This window comes from Caretta caretta, chromosome 18 (assembly GCF_965140235.1).
Source record: "Caretta caretta isolate rCarCar2 chromosome 18, rCarCar1.hap1, whole genome shotgun sequence".
NCBI classification, from domain to species: domain Eukaryota; kingdom Metazoa; phylum Chordata; order Testudines; family Cheloniidae; genus Caretta; species Caretta caretta.
In genome coordinates, this window is record NC_134223.1 from 17,104,283 (window position 1) to 17,123,602 (window position 19,320).

The 19,320-nt window shown below is 50.1% G+C and overlaps 1 protein-coding gene across 5 annotated transcripts in view; it reads right to left on the bottom strand.

Annotated features, from left to right (window-relative positions):
- Positions 1 to 19,320, bottom strand: part of LOC125624459 (uncharacterized) — a 70,991-nt gene that overhangs the window by 11,938 nt on the left and 39,733 nt on the right. For all 5 annotated transcript variants that reach the window (XM_048825166.2, XM_048825168.2, XM_048825169.2 and 2 more), the window contains 5 exons: positions 15,220 to 15,375; positions 14,737 to 15,045; positions 11,918 to 12,075; positions 6,460 to 6,659; positions 1,353 to 1,420 (listed from right to left, as the gene is read on the bottom strand). In XM_048825166.2, coding sequence (XP_048681123.2) covers positions 1,353 to 1,420; positions 6,460 to 6,659; positions 11,918 to 12,075; positions 14,737 to 15,045; positions 15,220 to 15,375 — 891 coding nt within the window. The remainder of the gene's footprint in view (positions 1 to 1,352; positions 1,421 to 6,459; positions 6,660 to 11,917; positions 12,076 to 14,736; positions 15,046 to 15,219; positions 15,376 to 19,320) is intronic.

The following is a 19,320-nucleotide window of genomic DNA, read 5'->3' on the forward strand; positions in this document are numbered from 1 at the left end:
CTGTGCTTAATATCTACCATCATTTTGTTTTGGTATTCTCCTCTGTAGGTCACCTGTGAAGAGTCTGTTTCCTCTAGTGGAGCTGGATCAGTGTTGACTCCTATCAGTGGGGAATTACCAGTTGGCATTCTCAATGAAAACATCAATGTCCTCCCCTCTAGGGAGGGCAGAGAAAGGTGAAAGCCTGTGCATGCGTCAAGGTCATGGATAAAGGTGTGATGTCCCCACAGACCTGCAGGCACCAAGGTGGGCAAAAGAAAGTCAGACAAGCTGGAGGTTCAAGGCCCTGCTGACGTCATGGAGGCCAGAGAGGAACGCTATAGAATCATAGAATATCAGGGTTGGAAGGGACCTCAGGAGGTCATCTAGTCCAACCCCCTGCTCAAAGCAGGACCAATCCCCAACTAAATCATCCCAGCCAGGGCTTTAGAAATGTGTAGGGAAAGATCACTTAGCTCTGAAGTTACTACTCCTCTTTCTCCACTTTGGGGAGCATGGTCTCTCTCCTTTAGCCTCTCGAAGCCAAGAGAAGGCAGATAAACGGAGCTGAAGCTCTCCCGATGGACATCGATTACCGAACTAATATCGCTTGGCACTTCCATAGCACGTCTCACCTTCAGAGCACTTTACAGACCACCAGCGAATTAGCCGAGCTAGCCCTACCGTCGTCATAAACACCAGTCAGTGCATCGCGTCCCCGGAGCTTGTCAGATAAAATGATGTGCCAGTATATTTTTTCCCCTGCAATCTGACCATCTTTACAGATGTTTGAAACAACCTCCTTCCACGAGGGCAGTGGTCCTAGGTCCTTTTCTACAACCAGCACCTGCTCCTCGGGATCCCTCCCCCCATCCACAGAGCAGAGATCTAACTGGGGCCTATTTAGCCATATGGAAAGGCTGGGTGCTGAGGGCCCCCTGAAGTAACAGGTTTGTGGCCCCCAAGGTGAGAGATTCTGCAACTGATTATATACAAGATGTCATCAAACAGCAAATAAATTATCCCCCCTCCCCTCATGTGCACACATGCTCTGTTTGACCAGCTCTGCTTCGCCTAACACCCATCAGAGAGAGGTAATTTTTCCTGTTTTTAAGCTAGGAGAAACGGAGGCATAGAAGTGACTTGTCTGATGAGAACGCATGGCAGGGATTGGGATTAGAACTCCCAGCTCTCACTCTGTGCTGACCATACCTCCCCATTAGCACTCGAATGGATGCTAGGAAAACCCCTACTATTCTTCACTAAAACAACACCTCTTGGGGGCAGGGGCGAGAATAGAAAGGTTCTGCTTGAATGGAAGAGTTTGGTGTCCAATCAGCTTCAAGTGATGACAGCATGGTGACGTCTCTTACCATTGGCTCCTGGACCAATGCCTCTTTTCGGGTGTGGATATCCTCTTCTCTTTCAATCATCCCAGCATCTGCAAGAAAAATGAAATGAGTAAATCCGTCCCAGCAAAACCCACAGGGCACTGGCAATGTGACCATTTGGTCCCGTGCGCTGTGGAAAGTTCTCTCTCACTTAGAGAAAGAAAGTGAACTGATCGCTCGTGCCTATCTGGGAAAGACACCGCATTGGGTTGTGATGAAGCATCACTGGAACCAGAGAGCAGGCTAGTTACCACACTATGGAACAGGTATAGAGTGGAAACTGATGCAGTGTTGTCTGCCTGTCTCTGCAGACAGTCTGACACAATAGCACGGAGGGGTGTGAATTGCTCCCCATTCATTGTAACGGGTTAATCCTGGTGCCTAACGATAGTATGTTAAAATGTCAACACTGACTGCTTCATCAATGATCATGTTAGTAGGCATCAAGCTAACGTGCTTATTTGCCACGGCTGGATGTAAGGACAGCGCTCGGGGAGCTAGTTGCTGTCAAGGGCAACAGGGAAAGGAGCAATTCAGTCCCCTGCCTCCAAGATCTGAAGTCACTAGTAGAGGCACTTTCACAGCCTCTTTGGTGCCAAAATTCAAAAACACCTCCCGCATATTCGTGGGTGCCAGAAACCCCCTCTACCCAGCTGCCAAAACCTCTCCTGGCATCTATGGTGCAGGTACATGCTGGCGACAAAAAAACCTCTGCGACTATTGACAACTGATGACATGAGGAGGAATGGAAAACACATTTAACACCAAAACAAACGTACACTCCCAGGAACATGGCACAGACTGGCAGTGCAGGGGGGATGGGTGCAACGTTTCAGGGTCCAAATCTTGGCATCCGTCTTGTGTGCTGCGTAGGACAGTGGCCTCGACTCATTGTTCTCCCCATGTCAAGTTTGCAAGACAGACAACTCCACGTAACAGTAACAGCTTTTGGGGGCAAGGGATTTGTAAGGCCGCCTTTTTGGAGGCTTAACGATCCTTGATGTGCCAATTACACCCATCTGCTTCCTGTTAGGTGGCAAGGTAGCTGGAGTCACACCACAGGGCGATTGGCTTACTGAGCCACCGGATGCTCCGTCACTCCATCTGTACGTTCAGGAATTAGTCTCGCTCTCGGTCCCTTGGGCGACTGCAGAGGCTGGGTGGTATCCATGGAAACAACCCAGTTGTGCAGCCAGTCAGAGCATTGCTCCCAGCCCAGCTGTGCCACGGCGGGTTACAGGTCGGCGCCACTTTGCCCTTCGTCGGCGCTTGGTGGTTGAAAACGAAAGGCCGGCGCCCCATGTGGCAAGGGGGAGAGGAAAGGGGAACCACACAGAGCGTCAGTTTGTGGGAAGCAAGGTGGCTCATTATGTTTATTTCTCCCGTCATACATTTGGGGCCCTGGACAGCCCTTTGTTTTGACCAGCGGGAGGCCCAAACCCCACCGGATCTGGATCCAGATCCGAGTGGGTCCAGCTACCGCATCTGGTTGCGCTGGCTCCAATGGTCATGCTGACCACTGCAGAGGCAAGCAGAGCAGGTTGATGGGGTGATGCAAAGCAGCCTCCAGGATCAGGCTGCCCCGTTCGGCCTGGTGTGTAATCTACAGGCAAGTGCGTCCCAAGGGACGGATGCAGCACCAATCTGTAGCTCTCTGAGGGAACGCAAGGTGCCGCGCCCACTCCTTCACCCCCCAGTCTGGCAGGAGCTGGGAGAACTGAGGAGGCAACGCCCGGGTCCCCTGAGGGTGCACAAAGCAAAGGAGGGGCATCCCATTGGGCTCTGGCCAGTTAGAAGCTGGGTTTATGAGCTGTGAAGAACATCCCAATGAGAATCATGGCGACCACAAGATGGCAGACGGGGGTGTAAAGCAGCGCGCGCTGGAGGGAACCACGGGGTGCTAACAGAATCATGAGATGAGTTTCTAAGATGATCCCCCCATTCAGAAATGATCCCCTCTCCCATTAAACAGCTTCATTTGCTGTAATCTCTAATCCTGGCGTGCAGAGATGGTTCTCCCTCCAGGCTTGTGGTCCAAGTCTGGCTGCATTAGACCCGGTGTCTTTGAGGCCTGGATGCGTTTTTAGTAGCAAAAACAAGCAACAGAAAAGTAGTATTTCTGCCTGAGACGCTTCTCAGGACCCCGGGCGTGGGAAGACAGCTGAGCACTAATCGCCCATTTTGACAGCCCATCATTTATTATCCTTCTCCTAACAATCCTTGACAAGAATGGCCTTAACGAAGGCCGGAGGCAGGGAGTTGGGTCAGTGTTTCTGTGCTGTCTGTCATCAGCATTAGCCAAGTTTTCCCTCTTGAAACATTAAGTAAGAGACCAAGAGGCAACAGGACTCCCAATTAGATAGTTTCATGGCCTGGGCTGTAAAGTCGTTCCCTAAGGCGTTAATCCCAATTAAGACGTGGAGGCCAAGTCCTGCTGGTCCCAACACTCCCCCCATCCCCACCCCCCCAGTGCGAGCCTGTTTCCTTCAAAGAAGAGTTTGCTTTGATGTGAGGCAATTAGTTTGATTGTTCTGAGGGAACTTGTCGAAAGCAGGTCATTTAAAGATGAAATACCAGCTGGGTTCTTCTATGGGAAGGGACAAAGCATCCGGGCTTTGAAACAAGAACATGGCTTCTCCTCTCTTTCTCACACAACCCCCACACTTCTCTGTGTCCAGTTGTCTGGACCCGATCAGCACAGGATCAGTTTAATATCTAACATGTCCAATATTTGAGAGGTTCTCCTGCACTGGAAGGGCACTGACCCAATGATCTAGACCTTTCCTCCCTATCTTTATTATGGCCTTATTATCTAAGCCTCTGTTAGTCATACCAACCTGCATCTCTGCCCCTCACCACCACCGCTATTCCTAATCCGAGCCCTCTCCTGAGCAGAGAATGAAAACTGTGCCAAAATCCACTGGCAAGGGTTCAGGCTGAGACCACCAAACTCATTTTCGCTTGTGATTTGAACCCAGATCCCCAGAGGCTGAGGATAGAACCCAGGAGTCCTGACTCCTAAACTTCCTGCTCCACCCACTAGGCAACCTAAGGAATATTGCATTCAGAATCCCAGTGACAGTTAGATATAGGTCACTGACCAAAGGCAACGGAGACTTTGTTAGCTCAGCTTGGTCTAGTAACCCCATTCAGTTGCATTGATCAAATCTGCATTAACACGGTTAGCCTTTTAGATCCGAGCAGTTAATCAATATTTGGGATCTTGTGGATTGTTTCAGTTAGGGACAGAAATTGATGATGGAGTCAGGTATTTCTTTGATGCAATCCTGTTTATTTACAAAGAACGTACATCAAGTCCTGTTTCCCTGAACACACTAGGAATCAAAAAGCAGCGAGACAGTTTCTCTGTTCAAAGATTCCAGCCAGCATTCTGCTCAAAAGCTCTCACTTTCGTTTTTTCCCCCTCAAGGTCACACATTTCTCTCGCCGTCTCTGTGGTTTCCTTGTTGCCTTCACTGTTTGAGGTGTTTCTGCCGCTTCTCTCCTGCACACAGATGCACGGCTACAATCAAATATATCCCTCATCCTTGCATTTGTTATCAGATCCCCAGGAAACTCCTGGAACCACATGGCCCACCCACTGCCCAGGCTTGAAAGCAGTCTAGTCCTTGGGCAATCATGTTCTATTGTTTCAGCTATCACTAAACAGAGGTGCAATTCATTGTTCCCTCAGTTCCCCTGTTTGGAAGACTGAAGCTGTCCTGCATGATAACAATGACGTGGTACCATCGCCCAACCTTCAGCGTAACAATATTTATACATTGTGCCTGTGAACTGAAGCAGAGATAAAGGCTCCTCCCTCGCAAACCTCAGCTGGTGAATTATTCATGAACCAGATTCCTGGCCTGATGATGGGTCAGACCAGGTCAAATGCTTCCCCCTTCTCCCCTTTTTAATGGCTTCCCTTGCAAATACATTATTAGTTGGCCGAGCCAGTCTGGGGAGTCTGAATGCATTTGGAGTGGCAGAGGATACAACTCTAACATGTGCCAAATGGTTTGAGGGCTGGTCTCCCCCAGCTGCTCAGACGCACAGACTTTGAGTCTTCCAAGATAGTTGCAGCGGCTGCAGTTGTCTGACTGACTAAAGGAATTAGCTGGCCTTTGAAATGGCTTGCGCTTCGTCCCCAAAGGATACTGGGAAATTCATCGCCATGATTGAGATTGGAATCCCTCTTCCAAAAAAAAAAAAAAATAATAAAATCACATGGGAGATTGAACTCAAGTTTTGCAAGACACAGTGGAAGGGGATTCTCCATCCCTCTCTTATAGACAGGAAACAAACTGCCGCAGCCTGTGTGAATTCCTGGCACATTGCTTTAGTGCGTATGACGTGCATGGCCTGGAGAAAGGGGACAGGTCAAGGTTGGATGAAAGGGCCACCCTATCCCCAATAACAAGATGATGCGCTGCACTCCTCCGATGACAGAGGAGAATAAGGGCAACAGCCTCTCCTGTAAATTACTACAGGAGGCTGGTCCTTCCTCCATCTATCCCTAGGAAAACAAACTCCTTAGTCATCCATAAGGGGACTGCAGATGTTACGCATGCTTCCTCCCGGACACAGGAGCAGGGAGGATGTCAGGTGATTCCCAGAGCCAGGCTCCATTTCTGCACTTTGCAAGGCAGGGAGGAGAAGAGTTTTTAAAATTCCTAGCAATTGTACCTCATTCACAACGAAACATGCCTTGGTTTATCTGTGCTCTGAGCCTATCGGCGCTAACCCTAAGCAGGGCTGGGCCATGTCAGTATTTGAATGGGAGTCCTCCCAGGAACAACGGGGGAGTGTATGAATTAATGCTAGAGACACTGGGGGCGGCAAGCATTCTCCTGCAATGCTGAGAAACTAAACAGGACCGAGCTAGGGCATGAGGCAGAGGGAACAAAAGGGACTAGAAACTAGGGCAAAAATGACCAAGTTTGGATTATTTAAAATACATGATATCTCCTGACAAAAATTTCAAATTAAAATTTCTCTTCAAGTTTTTGAGAGACTTCCTTTATTCAAAAACCTCCCCCTTGGTAAGCTCAGGTCATTATTGTACTTCACTGCATTTTGGAAACCATACCCATCTCAAGTTCCTCATCATCCGTCCCTTCCTTGTCTCCTTCCCGATTGGCTATCGCATGCTCTGCCCCTCTTTGTTGATTGGCCAGCAATAGATTGCCATTCTGCTCAGATCTGGTGTCAAAGTGAAGGTGCTTTGGGTAACCGTGCACTTGTTCCTCATCCATTCGGGCGTTCACTTTGTTAACAATGTCTTGCCAGCTACAGCAAAGAAAGAAATAAAAACAGAACAAGCCACACAGCTTGTTGGCATTTCATAATCTAAACGCAAGCAGGGGAAAAAAAAACCAAACCAACACAAAGAGAAACTCACCTCCCACACATGCAAAACTCCTGCCTAATTGTACATCTCCGGCAAAGGGGCCAATAGAATTAGTTATCCCTTCAAGCTACATGAAAAAGCTACAGAACAATTAATATGCTACACAAATGCCAAATAAAATATGCTTTATAAATGCAATGTATTGTTAGAACTGCTTTAATCTCTTATTCATGCCCTGTGATAAATTATCCATATAGCAGTGGCAATATTTTCTAACTCCAAATTGATACATTTTCATGCTTCCCACATATTAGAAGGCATAAATTTGCCTTTTTGGAAAAATACCAAACCAAAAGTCCTCTAAATAAAGGCTGAGACATAAAAAGTAATAATGCTACGTGTACCACAGTCTTCTAGTAATTGGTCCAAACTCTGAAGAATCATCATTGAGAACTGTAGAGTTTTGAACTACGAGTGTAGAAAGCTTTTTTAAGAAAAATAACGATCCAGTAAAAGCTTTGTCATCCGGCATGTTGGGGGAATGGGGGGGTGCCAGTTAGTCAAATATTCCGGTTCACTAAGAGTTATACTTACTGATGGAATACCAATTTTCCGGGATGAGGCAGGGAGAAAGGGTGTGTGTGGGGGGATACGGGCTCTGGGCTGGGACCAGAAATGAGGGGTTCAGGGTGCAGGTGGGGGATCTGGGCTGGGGCAGGGGGCTGAGTGCGGGAGGCGTGAGGGTGCCAGCTGGGGGTGCTGACTCTACGGTAGGGCCGGAGATGAGGGGTTCAGGATGCAGGAGGGGGTTGGGGTGTGGAGGTAGTTTGGGTGTGGGAAGGGGCTCAGGGCTGGGGCACAGGAGGGGTTTCGGGATGCCACATCTGGGCAGCGCTCACCTTGGGCAGCTCCCCACAAGCTGCGACATGTCCCCACTGCTCCTAGGAGGAGGCGCAGCAGATGGCTCTGTGAGCTGTCTCTGCCCACAGGTACCCCCCCTGCAGCTCCCATTGGCCACAGTTCCCGGCCAATGGGAGCTGCGGAGCCTGCACTCAGGGCAGGGGCGGTGCACGGAGCCCCCCATGGCTGTTCCTCTGCTGAGGAGCAGCAGGAACACGTCGCCGCTTCCGGGGAGCCACACGGAGCCAGGTAGAGAGCCTACCAGCCCCGCACCAACCGGACTATAAACCAGACTTTCAATGAAGATCAGAAATTCCGGTTTATAGAGCTTTCTAGCTGGTAAAGTGCCAGATAGCTCCACTTTTACTGTATAAGGAACTTCTTGTAGTGTAGCACGGCAGATAGCCTTTTCCTTGTCTATTTTAATAAAATCTCTCTCATAAGCTCTTTGTAATAATTGTGACAGATGTTGTGGTGAAAAAGTCTACTTGGGTATCCTCTTTCGGGGAGGTGGTGGTAGGGTGTCTGTCTCTGTTAGCGCCCAACCTCTGCGACCAGCCTGCGAGCCTGACTCTGAGCTCTGGGGAAGAATGGGCAGCTCCTTCTGGCCAGCCATGAGCTAGGCTGGGAGTTTGATCCTTCCCTGTGAATGCTATGCCTCAAACATGCGCCTGTTGCTACCTGCATCCACTGTCTGTCTGTCTGCTTCCCTCTTGGCACAACAAGGCTTTAATGATGGTTGGCAACGGGACAAATGCTAAATGCCATACCCTTCTCCTCAATGCTGCCATCTCTGCATGGTACCTGTACCAGCCACTGAGCTCAGAAGCCCATCTCTACATGGCTAGTCAGAGGCTCCACTCCCTGTCTATAAATGTGCATTACAGATGCAGAGATGGATTGTGGAGGGGGCTGTAGGGGGTGTTTAAGGTAGAATACCTATGCAGACGTTCTCATCCAGTGCCAGAGGGAAGTGTCTTTTATGCAGGGTACAAAGATGGCCCAGACTTCTCCAACAAGGGAGTCTGTTCTCCACCCAGCTCATTGCAGAAACGCCACATGATGGACAAGATTCAAATCACCCAAGCACCTAGCCTCGCGCTTCTGAAGATCTATAACACACTAAGAGCCAAACCCAGACCTTGAGATTCACTCGAGTGGCACCTACCTACACCAGACCCGAACGTGGCCCTGATTTCTGAGGAACGACTTCAAATTTTTAGGGGGTGAACCTAAAGGTTCAGAATCCAGGGAAAGCCCCCAGAAGACCAGTTTGCTTCTCTGAACACTTTGTTCCTGGGAAAGCAGCAGGGGAAACTCTCCAGAACAGCTACAAACCCTTGCAACATTTCACCACTTCCATCACCAATCCCAGAGGCACGGAGACTTTCAGGAGTGAAAAATGATGGGCACTACCAGAACTTTTAAACCTCAAAAAACGGCTTCAGTTCACGATCAGATTCCTCCTTTATACAGCCTGAGATCCCCAATTCAGATGCACACACCAGCTGAGATTTTCAAATCTGCCTGAGAGATTTGGACACCCAGTTGCCATTAAAATTAGTGGGACTGGTGCATTCAACTCATATGTCTACTTTGCAGGTTTGCCCTGGGTCCTGGCTCATGCGCATGTGAGCACGTTAGCTAAACCCGCCTCCGAGAATCCACATTGCTATGCCATACATGCCCTATACTCTGTAGACCTGTGTCCCCACTGGGGCTGCAGCTACCTGTGCCTGGCGCGAGGATTTCTGGGCGTATCCCAGAATTCTTGGTGCCTAGCCAGCTGGAGCCACGCTAGGATTTGGTTCCTGGTTTGTTGTAGAACTTGTCTGTCCTCCCTGAACCCTTGTGTGGAAGTGGTTTCAGCTCGCCAACACCAGCTCCCTTCTGCCTGTTCCCACCAGGCTCAGCTGCTGCATTTAAAGCCAGCACACCGCCACTGCGCAAGCTTTTAGAAAGGAAATTGCAGCCAGAATATCATCCTGGATCACCCACCACAGAAACAATCAAAATGTAAATCAACTATCAAGGGCCTCTCTGGAATCTGCTGATCTAATCCACCCCTGCAATAATTCCTCACGTTGGACAAATGGCTTCTTTGCCTCTGGCAGGCTGCGTGTTATTTTTGGCACGGACATCTCCAAGAGAATGTCACTTTGATGTTCCCCCACCCCCTCACGCACTATCCAGGTAATAGGACAGTCCCTAGCTGCTCCGACGACTTCTTGACCTTAGATCCATTCAGGGAGAATGCTGGGTCCGTGCCATGCTGTGGCCTCCTTCTCCATGTGCCGAACAGCTCAACGCTTGCGTGCTCGGACTTACAGAGGGGAGTTTGTCACCAGTAAGTGTTATATGCAACCACATACAGCGCTGGTGCCTTTAGTGACACCCACCTCCACTGACTTTCATGGCTCTGGAGCCCCGTCACAACAGAACCCCTTCCGTCTAGTATATTTTCTTAAAGCCAGTTTGCTTCTTAAATCCAGGTTATTAGTACGATTGCTGTCTCAGTGGAACGTAGAGGACCAGACTGAGACCCGGGCCCTACTGGGCTACATGCTTTACAGATACATAAGAAGAGGCAGTGCTTGCCCTGAGGAGCTGGCAACCTAAGTGAACAAGAACAAGAGGGAGGAAACGAACTGTTACTATCCCCATCAGAACTCAGTTGACAATTCAGAAGCGGTCTCTCCCCCAGCTTGACTGCAGCTGCAGATCTAACAGGAACCACATCTTGTTTGTTTCAGTAAAGTAAGTAGATGTAACCTGGAGATATGTAGGGAGCTGATGAGCTGAGAAAGATGCTCTTTTTGGATCAGAGCCAAACTTGGAAGAACTGCAGTATCAGAAAGTGTTTTCACACGCAGAATGCTCATTCTGCTAACTGGTCAGCAGAGATCTTCACTTAGATGGTCAGCTCTTTGGGGGCAGGGACAGTATTTTTGTTCTGTATTTGTACAGCGCCTGGCACAACAGGTCCCGGTCTGTGACTGGGACTCCTAAGCGTGAGCGCAATACAAACAATAAGTATCCATTTCATGATCTGAGTGTAACGGTATCCACCTACTTCTGAATCCACCTTTATTTGTAAATTACCCAGAGAGCATTCGTCTCCTCTCCCCTATACCAGGGAATGAAGGCTGAGTGATGGAGGTTGCTATGTACAAAGAGGCCTTCTGCATTTGTCTAATAAAAACTACAGCCCCTCAAGAGGCTCGGAAATTTCCATACGAAAGCCTCACCTAAATTCAAGTGCATCTACTCAGGAGAATGCACCAGAATTTAACTCAAGAGATTTAACAAACATTTTAAATCAGTGCAATGTTTATATGTAGACAAGGTCTAGGTGTCCACCTTACAGTCATGTAAGGCTCTTCAAAGAAGCTTCCCCTGCTGGTATGATGGAGACATGGACCCAAGCAACAGCTCCATCCACAAGATGGAAGAAAATCCACAAATGAGAAGAGGATAGAACCTTCACCTCAAACCCAGATGCAAAGCCAGGAGAAGTCAGCATCTCAATTGGGGCCAGTTGCCTGCTACTTCTTGATTACCATATAACCTTGAAGATGACAAGCCTTCAGATCTTGCTTTGATTGTTCCCACAGAGCTTGATGGATTACTAATTAATTAGTGGAAAACATGAGTGAACCTCAGCTTTAATACACAGCTTAACGCCTCTTAATTAGAGAAGCTGATGGGATCCCTTAACGGCCCTGCTGCCGAAGATGTCTGGCTTCCACTTTGCTGTATTTCTTCAGCTTGCTAAACAACACCATTTTTATTTTTAAGTTCCCCACCGCAGAGAGGCTGGCAGAAGTCAACTCAAAATTCTGCTCTGCCATTTCTTCCAGCTAAGACTCAATCCATGCCCTGCACCCTGCTCAACAGAAGCTCCTCTGTCTCTCCTTACTGCACAACACCTACAGGACTGGTAGACAAAGCCCACCCTGCTGGCTAAATGCAGCCCGTGGAGAGCTCCGCAACATGGCACCCTGTTGCCCTCCCCTTTCACATGGAAATGGAACCCACCAGGCCATGCGTCCTAGCATGCAGCGCTGCATCTTGACACGAGTGGCCTGCAGCTTGAAGCAAGACGGATGTTTCATGGGCAAATCAAGAAAGAGCAGAGCATGCTAGGACCTGGAGTCTTCATTTGCAGCTCTTTATATGGAAGATAACACTGAACACCCCAGCAAGGGGAAGAGTTCAATGGGCCAGTCTTGATGACTTTCTTTAGCATTCTTCCCCCTAAACTCTGAGAGTAAGAGCAGAGACCTGCAGTACAAACCTTTGCATCTGCACCTGTTTGTTCCCTGCCAAGGGATGGTTGGCTGGAGCCGCCTCCTTCTCCAACGTAGATGGGTGTTTCAGATGGGGCACCACCCGTCTGGGAGCATGGTTTTCCTCACTGGTTTTCCCCTGAATGCTCACCACCACCTTGTGATCCTGCAGAGAGGACAAAGATCTGTACAATCTACCTGGCCTCTTGGACCCGCACTGCCGCCTTATGTTTGGAAGGTTCCTGGTTTTGGATCACATCCTTCATCAGGGAACATTGGGACAGGAATTGCTCTGCAGGGGAGATGCATTCCCTGCCAGCCATGCTACCATTTTCTGAGAAAAGGAAAGTAATTCATGTCCCAGAGAGTTAAGAAAAATACCTTTCTGTTGGGCGGGCTATGTGAAATGTACTTGCCCTGTCCTCAGCAGGCCAATGCCCATGGGACAAAAGGGCAATCCTATGGTCACACCTTAAAACAAGGGTACAGTAATTACTATGTAACTACACTGCGATTAGTGTTATTATACTGTGGTTTGGTTTGTCAGGATGTAATTAACACTTACTCATCTTCACAACATCTCTGTGAGACAGGCCGGTGCTATTAACAACTCTATTTTACAGATGAGGAACTGAGGCGTCAAGTGACTTGTCCAAGGTCACACAGGAAGTCTATGGCAGAGTAGGGAGTTGAACCCATTCTTGTGAGTCCCAGGCCAGGGCCCTAGTCACTGGACCATCCTCCTGAGTACATACAGGATGTCCTTACTCAAGGCTGAGACCAAGAGTGTTTCTGGACCAGGCCAGCCATGAAAATCCACATCCACATGTGGTTTGAAACATAAATATAGTTTGGGGGTCCCCAACCAGAGGCTGCATAAAAGATGCCTGCAGTGATGCACAGAGAGAGAAATAGGCACTGACTGATCAGGGACCAACACGGCCAACAGCCAAGATTTCTGGTGCCTCTTTCCCCCACCTGCACTCTAGAATGTGTCCCCCACCCCCGTCTCCAGTCTTCCCGCATACACCAATGCCCAGCTTCACTTCGCGGGTACCTACACCTGGCTAAGGCAGCATTTTTAGCTCTACCTGCCCATCACCGTGGGACCCTGAGATGTGGGTTCCTGGCTCTGCCGCAGACTTGCTGTGCGGTACCAGGAGAGTCGCTAACTGGTGGGAGTCAATGGGAGCTGTGGGTGCTCAGCACCTCGGGAAAGAAGGTTCTTAATCTCTCTAAAACAGCTGCAATATGGGGATGATCATATTCCCCCACCTCATTGGGCGGGGGGGGGGGTTTACGGGACAGTGAAGGGGGGTGTTGGGCAGATAAATTCATGATGGCCACAAAGTGCTCCGATGCCATGGTGAAGAGGGCAATAGAAAAGGCCATGAATAACTAGGATAAATATGGATGAGCAGTGCCCTCCGGAGCTAGATGAATGAAAAGGAGAAGGAGAGGACTTGGCTGGTCACCCACTAATTCCCTGTCCATTGGCTGATGGTGGAGTCCATTCCACTGACCGCACAGCAGAAGAACCAGCCTGTAGCTGATCCCCATGGATTTTATGGGCCTCATCCAAAGCCCATTGGAGCAAGTGGACAGGATCCTCCTAGTATGTGGCTGAAGCCCTAGGTCCACCTCTGGACTGTAGCTAGACAGCGAAGAAGGGTAGACAGGATGAGGTTAGATGAAGACACCCATGGCGACCTATTTGCAGAGCGAGTATCCTCCCAGGAGCAGGAATCCCCGCTGCCATAGGACTGCAAGCTCTAGCCCTTCTCTGAACTACTGACCAGCAGTTTGCAAAGGGAATGACTCAGAGTCTAGCGAGAACAGGGAAAATGAGAAGCAGAAACAGTCCGACCACTTCATTAAGTCCTGCTTGGCTGCCCCGCAGGCTGCAGTCAGCACTCTCCCCCTGGAGGAGAGCACCCAGGGAAGAGGAAACGCAAACACCGCGCAAAGGATGGTTTCCTGAAGACTGAGCGAGAGAGGGAAGAAATCTGCAAATGGAAACCAAAGCTGGAAACCAAAAGCGGTCAGACTCCAGGGGAGGAAAAAAGTCATCTCTCACGATCAACAGAAATAAAAACACCCTGCTTGTTCACAATGAATCTAGGGGCAGCAGTTGCTGCAGAGTAGCCCATTAAACCGTGTCACAGCACTCTGGGGACTGGAAAATGGGGGGTGCACATTAATATTTAGGGAAACGGTCAGATTCCAGTGCAAAGCTGCTCAGAATTCAAAGTTTGCCACACTTCACGGCACAGGCACCCCCTGACATTTTTCACCTGGGGCGCACTCACCCAGCAGTGGTGGCGGGGCCTGACTCCCCACTCTGGTCGTCATGACCCAGCACGCGAGATCGCAGAGCCACTCACCAAAATTTGACCTGGCAACTCCGTCTTGATGGAGGAGCTTCAGAGCCAAACCCGAGTGGCGCTGAGGCACTGCACAATGGGTCACAATGCCACTCGGTTTGGGGGCCCCCTCAAATGGGAGCCTGGGGCAAACTGCCCTTTTGGACCCACCCTCTGGGCAGCCATGTCCCCTGCCAAGGGTATGCACTGTGCGTAACGTGTGTGTGGCTGCGGGCCCCACTGCTTCATTACAGACTGCAGGAATTGACTCATTTTTGTGCTGAACGATGTCTACTTCCCAGGACAGGGGGCTGGTTTCACTTCCAAATTTAAAATGAGGCTGCTGGACCCAAACAGACCCTGTGGTTCTCGCTCACTCCCTAGCTCCCAGCCTGTGCTGTCTAGTGTCACAGGCTCTCCCTAGGTCCCGGCCTGGATTACACAGCTGACTGCGCTCCACTTACCGAGTTCCCATTCTGCACACTGTTCACTGTCCGTGTGAATCGGATCACAGGGCTGTCCCCGTGCCCCTGTGGCCAGGCAGGCAGGGCTGCTGGTGGTGGGTTGGCTTCCTGCAGTGGGGCGGGATGGGCGAACAGCACATTGCCCTGGGGCCTGGGGCCATCATTATTACGCGAGGTCTGGCCTTGGGGCAAAGTTCCCTCTCCCTGGCTCCTGACCCCAGAGATCTGTGGTCTCATCAGGCTCCCTCCAGGGGGCTTCTCCTGATCCACAGGGCTCAGCGGAATTTTGGCCCCGTTGGCTGCAAACACCTGGAAGGAGGAGAGAAGGAAGAATTTTACAAGGCTGTGTTAATTACGGAGAGCAGGAAGGGAGAAGAATTAGCCCCAGGTACTCAGCCACCCCATCAAGCAGCATTCCTCTCCCCAGGAGACTTCACATGCCCAGGTTGGAACCCAGCAAGGCCCAATGCCAGGGTACAGTACCTTCTGCCTAGAGAACTGTAAATGGTTGCTGCCCAGCATCGGGGGCTGTTCCTTCAATGCCTGGAGCTGCTGTTGCCCCTTCACAGGTCCCACTTCCTTGAAACTTGGCATCTTCTGCAGAGCTTCCTTGAGCTGCCTGAACTCCTCCATCTGGGTCTGGGGCAATGAGAAGGGCAAATAAACACTCAGGTGACAAAGGGTTAATATTTCCCCGCTGGGAAAAGTCATCACTACAGAGTCCTGCTCTCCTCTAGACTGCGGTGGGGCGTTCGTGTGCAAGAAGGAGCTGAAGAGAATTCACATCTATTGTCCAGCACCACCCCATCACTGACTGCAGCAAGCCTCCAAGAAGAGCTAGTCTCTGCCATGGTCATTCTCCCATCTGTCCTGACTGCACGGATGTCCCGCATTTCAGACTCAGTTTTTCCCTACCCCAGCAAGCCTGATGGCGTCCAGCTTTTACCATCCGTTTTTTACATCGGAAATGCTGACCCATGAATCCGACTTTTCAAACAGTGCTATTCACAGCCTATGTTGCAGAATGGATTCCTTCTGCACTTACACCTCTGGTTTTCTGGTCCCTTTCATTCTGGGTCACATGTACGTTCGGGTCAAGGCTCTTTTCCATGGAGCCATTTCTCAGTGGATGAGTTCATCTCAGAGGGATTGACAATAATTGGCTTAATTCTACTTGACAATTCAATTTACTTCAATGAAAATGGATTCCCCTGGACTCCAAGGCAAATGTAACACTTTTCTCTTTGCTGCGGCTTATCAGCTCATTTCCTCCCTCCCCACCCTAGAAAGCGAAAGGGCTTGAAAAAGCCTTTCAGGAGGAGCTTGGCACGCCTCTCCGTTTTATTCATAGGGAAGTCTGCATGGGAGGAGGGGAGGGGAATTCTTTTCATCTGATTGCCAAACCGGAGTTGGGCGATAAGTCTTCCAAGCAGAGAGGAAAGTTTGGGAGGAAACTTCCTTGAGCAGAGGTTGTTGATTTCAAGTCTCTCCTTTGCGATCATATTTTGCTTTGACCTCAGGGGTGGCAGTGGTGGTTTTTTAAGAACAGACAAGGCAGCACGGGAAAGGAGGTAGGGAGTGGGTTGTGGGACACAGAGGATCAGCCCAGCTGGTAGGAGATTAGCTAGATTAGAACAAACCAGAGAGATTTCATTCTAGCAAACCCGGCACAGACTGATTCACTCTGCAAGGCCTTGGGCGAGAGTCATTTCGCCCCTCTGTACTATCAGAACACCAGCTAGTCAATGCTCCTGTCAATTTACTAAGGCGTGCCAAGTGCTCTGCAGTCCTTGGATAATGAGCACGCTCTGTAAATTCCCTTTGCATGAACACTCACCTGTCATCTGCAGCAGGAAGGCAAGATTGGTGCAAATCAGCACCGCACTGATTACAAGAATTGCTGGCTGATGCAGGAATCTGCTTGCTTAGCTACCAAGAGCGAAATCCTGGCCCCAGTGAAGTCGATGGCAACCTAAATTCAACCCTCTTGTGCATGATTATGATAGTCTTTTACTGTGTGATCACAAACTCTTCTTTCCACAGGACACAACACAAGGGAGTGAAATAAGGTAACACAAGCAGCCTTAGTTCTGGCATTTCCTAATTTCCGAGTACTTGACTTTGTACCCATAATAATCTTTTAACATGTTTTTTTAAATGTCAGAGAGAAAGGGTTTGTGTGTGAGAGATACACACACACATAAAATATGCTTCATTTTCCCAACTGCTTTGCTATAATATCCCCAGCACAGAATCCACGAAAGAGCATTTGAGAGGTGCTTAGCTAAAGAATTATTCACCCTTGATCCTGCATTCGCTGCCAAGGTGCAAATGCTCTCAGCACTTAGTGAGCCAGACAAGAATATTTTAGCTACAAGGGTGTCTGGTAACGGACATGGAGCCTCTCACCGGTAGCACTTCGGGTTTTGACCCCGAAAACCTGCCACCCTTCACCAGCTGTTCAATGGCCTATACAAGCTGGCTCGGTCTCAATCTGCTTTGTAGAGGACAGGTGCCCACATCACTAAATCCACATTTGAGGCTATTTCTGAGAGTTTTGGTAAAGAGGCCAAAACGATGCAAAGCTGAGCTGCATTTCAGTCTGCAGGAAGGGTGCTGTCAGGTAGGGCAGGGGCACATGTCTGGAGCCGCTTGCATCACCTGCTGGTTTTGGTGCTGGTTAAGGATGCTGGCCTATTTAAATCTCGGGCGGGAGGGCCTAGGCCCACCCAAAACTAAAGCCCCGCCCCCAAACTGAGGGAGGGTCACCAGCACCAGGATCCAGCTGATTTCTCAGAACAACAACAGGCATAGGAGTGAGGGTCAATACAAGGGCACCAGCTGGAGACACCAGGCAGAAGACGCCAGACAACGCCCACCACTCCCTGAAGGAATGAGCGGGTGCTGTCCAGAATTTGTGAAACAGTGAGAGACAGAAGTAGGCCCCAGTGGAGGGAGCTGGATTGACTGAGGTCCTTTATTTATTGGGCACATCAGGGACCGGGCCTGTGCGAGCCGTCCCACCAACCTGCCTCAGCCATGAGGAGGAGGGGAAAGGCAGTTCAACCACCAGGCTAGTCTCCGAGTACATTGGTGGTCGTTTGGGCACCTGCCCATGGGGAAATTTACTCAGCTACCCCCTCATCCATCCAATTAAATGTCACATGGGCCAGCAAACAGCTGTCACAGAGCAACTGCGTTCAGATCCAGAGACCTGGACTTGAGCCAACAGCCGGCGCTGGATTCAGGGAACTAACCTGAAGTGATGAACCCTTCGTGATGTTGGCACTCCCTGGAGCCATCCAGAGCAGAGCAGGCCAGGAAACAAGAATAATGTTGCAGATAAGGGGAAGAAAAATCCCCTCCCCTCCAGCCCTTAGCACCCCCGGCGCCTGGCTCAGGGGAAGGATTGGCTGTCAGCCGCATCCGGCCACAGCCAGCTCCCCGCTTCTGAGCTTAGCGCACAGCCCAGGAGAGTGTGACAGCAGGCTGTTAATTAGCAACAGAACACGTTAATCCAGCCGGTGACATGACTTCAGAAAATATATTGACAAAGCAGCTGGAGGGTCTGGCTCATTTCGAGGGCCTCAGAAAGACACTGATCTCCCCCTCGGTCTCTCCTGTCCCTCGGTAATCTGCAAAGTCCCGGTCTGCGCAGTGCCGCACTGGAAATGCAGTGCCTGCCCGTAATGGGGGCCCCGGGGCTCCCAGCCCTGCCTTGGAGCAGTGGGACTCCTGCAATGTGCTGGGATTCAGGGGCCGTGTTGATCGCAAGCGCCTCTCCAGGAAACCTGCATGCGTTACATGCTCCTTGCGCTTCAGGCCTCCCTCTCTGCCCCCTGCCTCAAAAACTCAACCCCCGTTCGGCAGCTTTTACAGCTGAACAAGGACATGTTGTTGGTGTCGCTCTTAGGAACCCTTCCAAGGCCTCCCCCTCTGCAAAAGCATCAGCGCACGAAGCAGCCGGAGAACCATTTTCTACCGTTTGCGAGTGCCTATTTGTATTCCCAAGCAAGTCCCTGTCTCAACCAGGCAGGACTGCCCTGCACTATTTCTCTCTGCAGTTAATTGGATAGCCGTCGGCAGAAGGTGACCGAACACCACTCGGGATGGAAACGTTCCTGAGATCTGGGTTTAATGACACACGCTGGTTATTGCGGGAGGAATTAACCCACAGAGAGGTTGGTTAATGCTTACTACTGTCTCAGTCATGCAGCAGGGATCATTGTGACTCCAAGGGCTGGGCCCAGCCCAGTGCTCGGAGAGGTTTACGGGTCCTGAAAGCATCTGTCCTGCTCCACCAACCAAAGCACCTTTGCAGCCATCTCAGCCAGAGACGTTCAGCAGCCGCCTGTATTTGTCATTTGTTGTTTGCACGATGGTCGTGTCTATGGACCTCAGTTAGGGATCCAGGCTCCCCATCGTGATATGCCTCACGCAAACACCTAATGAAAACACAAATCCCTGAAGAGCTGCTTGCATCAAGAGCTAGGATTAGCAGTGGAGACTTCAGACCATTTGAGAACAGGGGCTCAGAGGATTTTAGCAAAGATATGTTGGAACTCCAGTGGCTGGGGAAGAAGC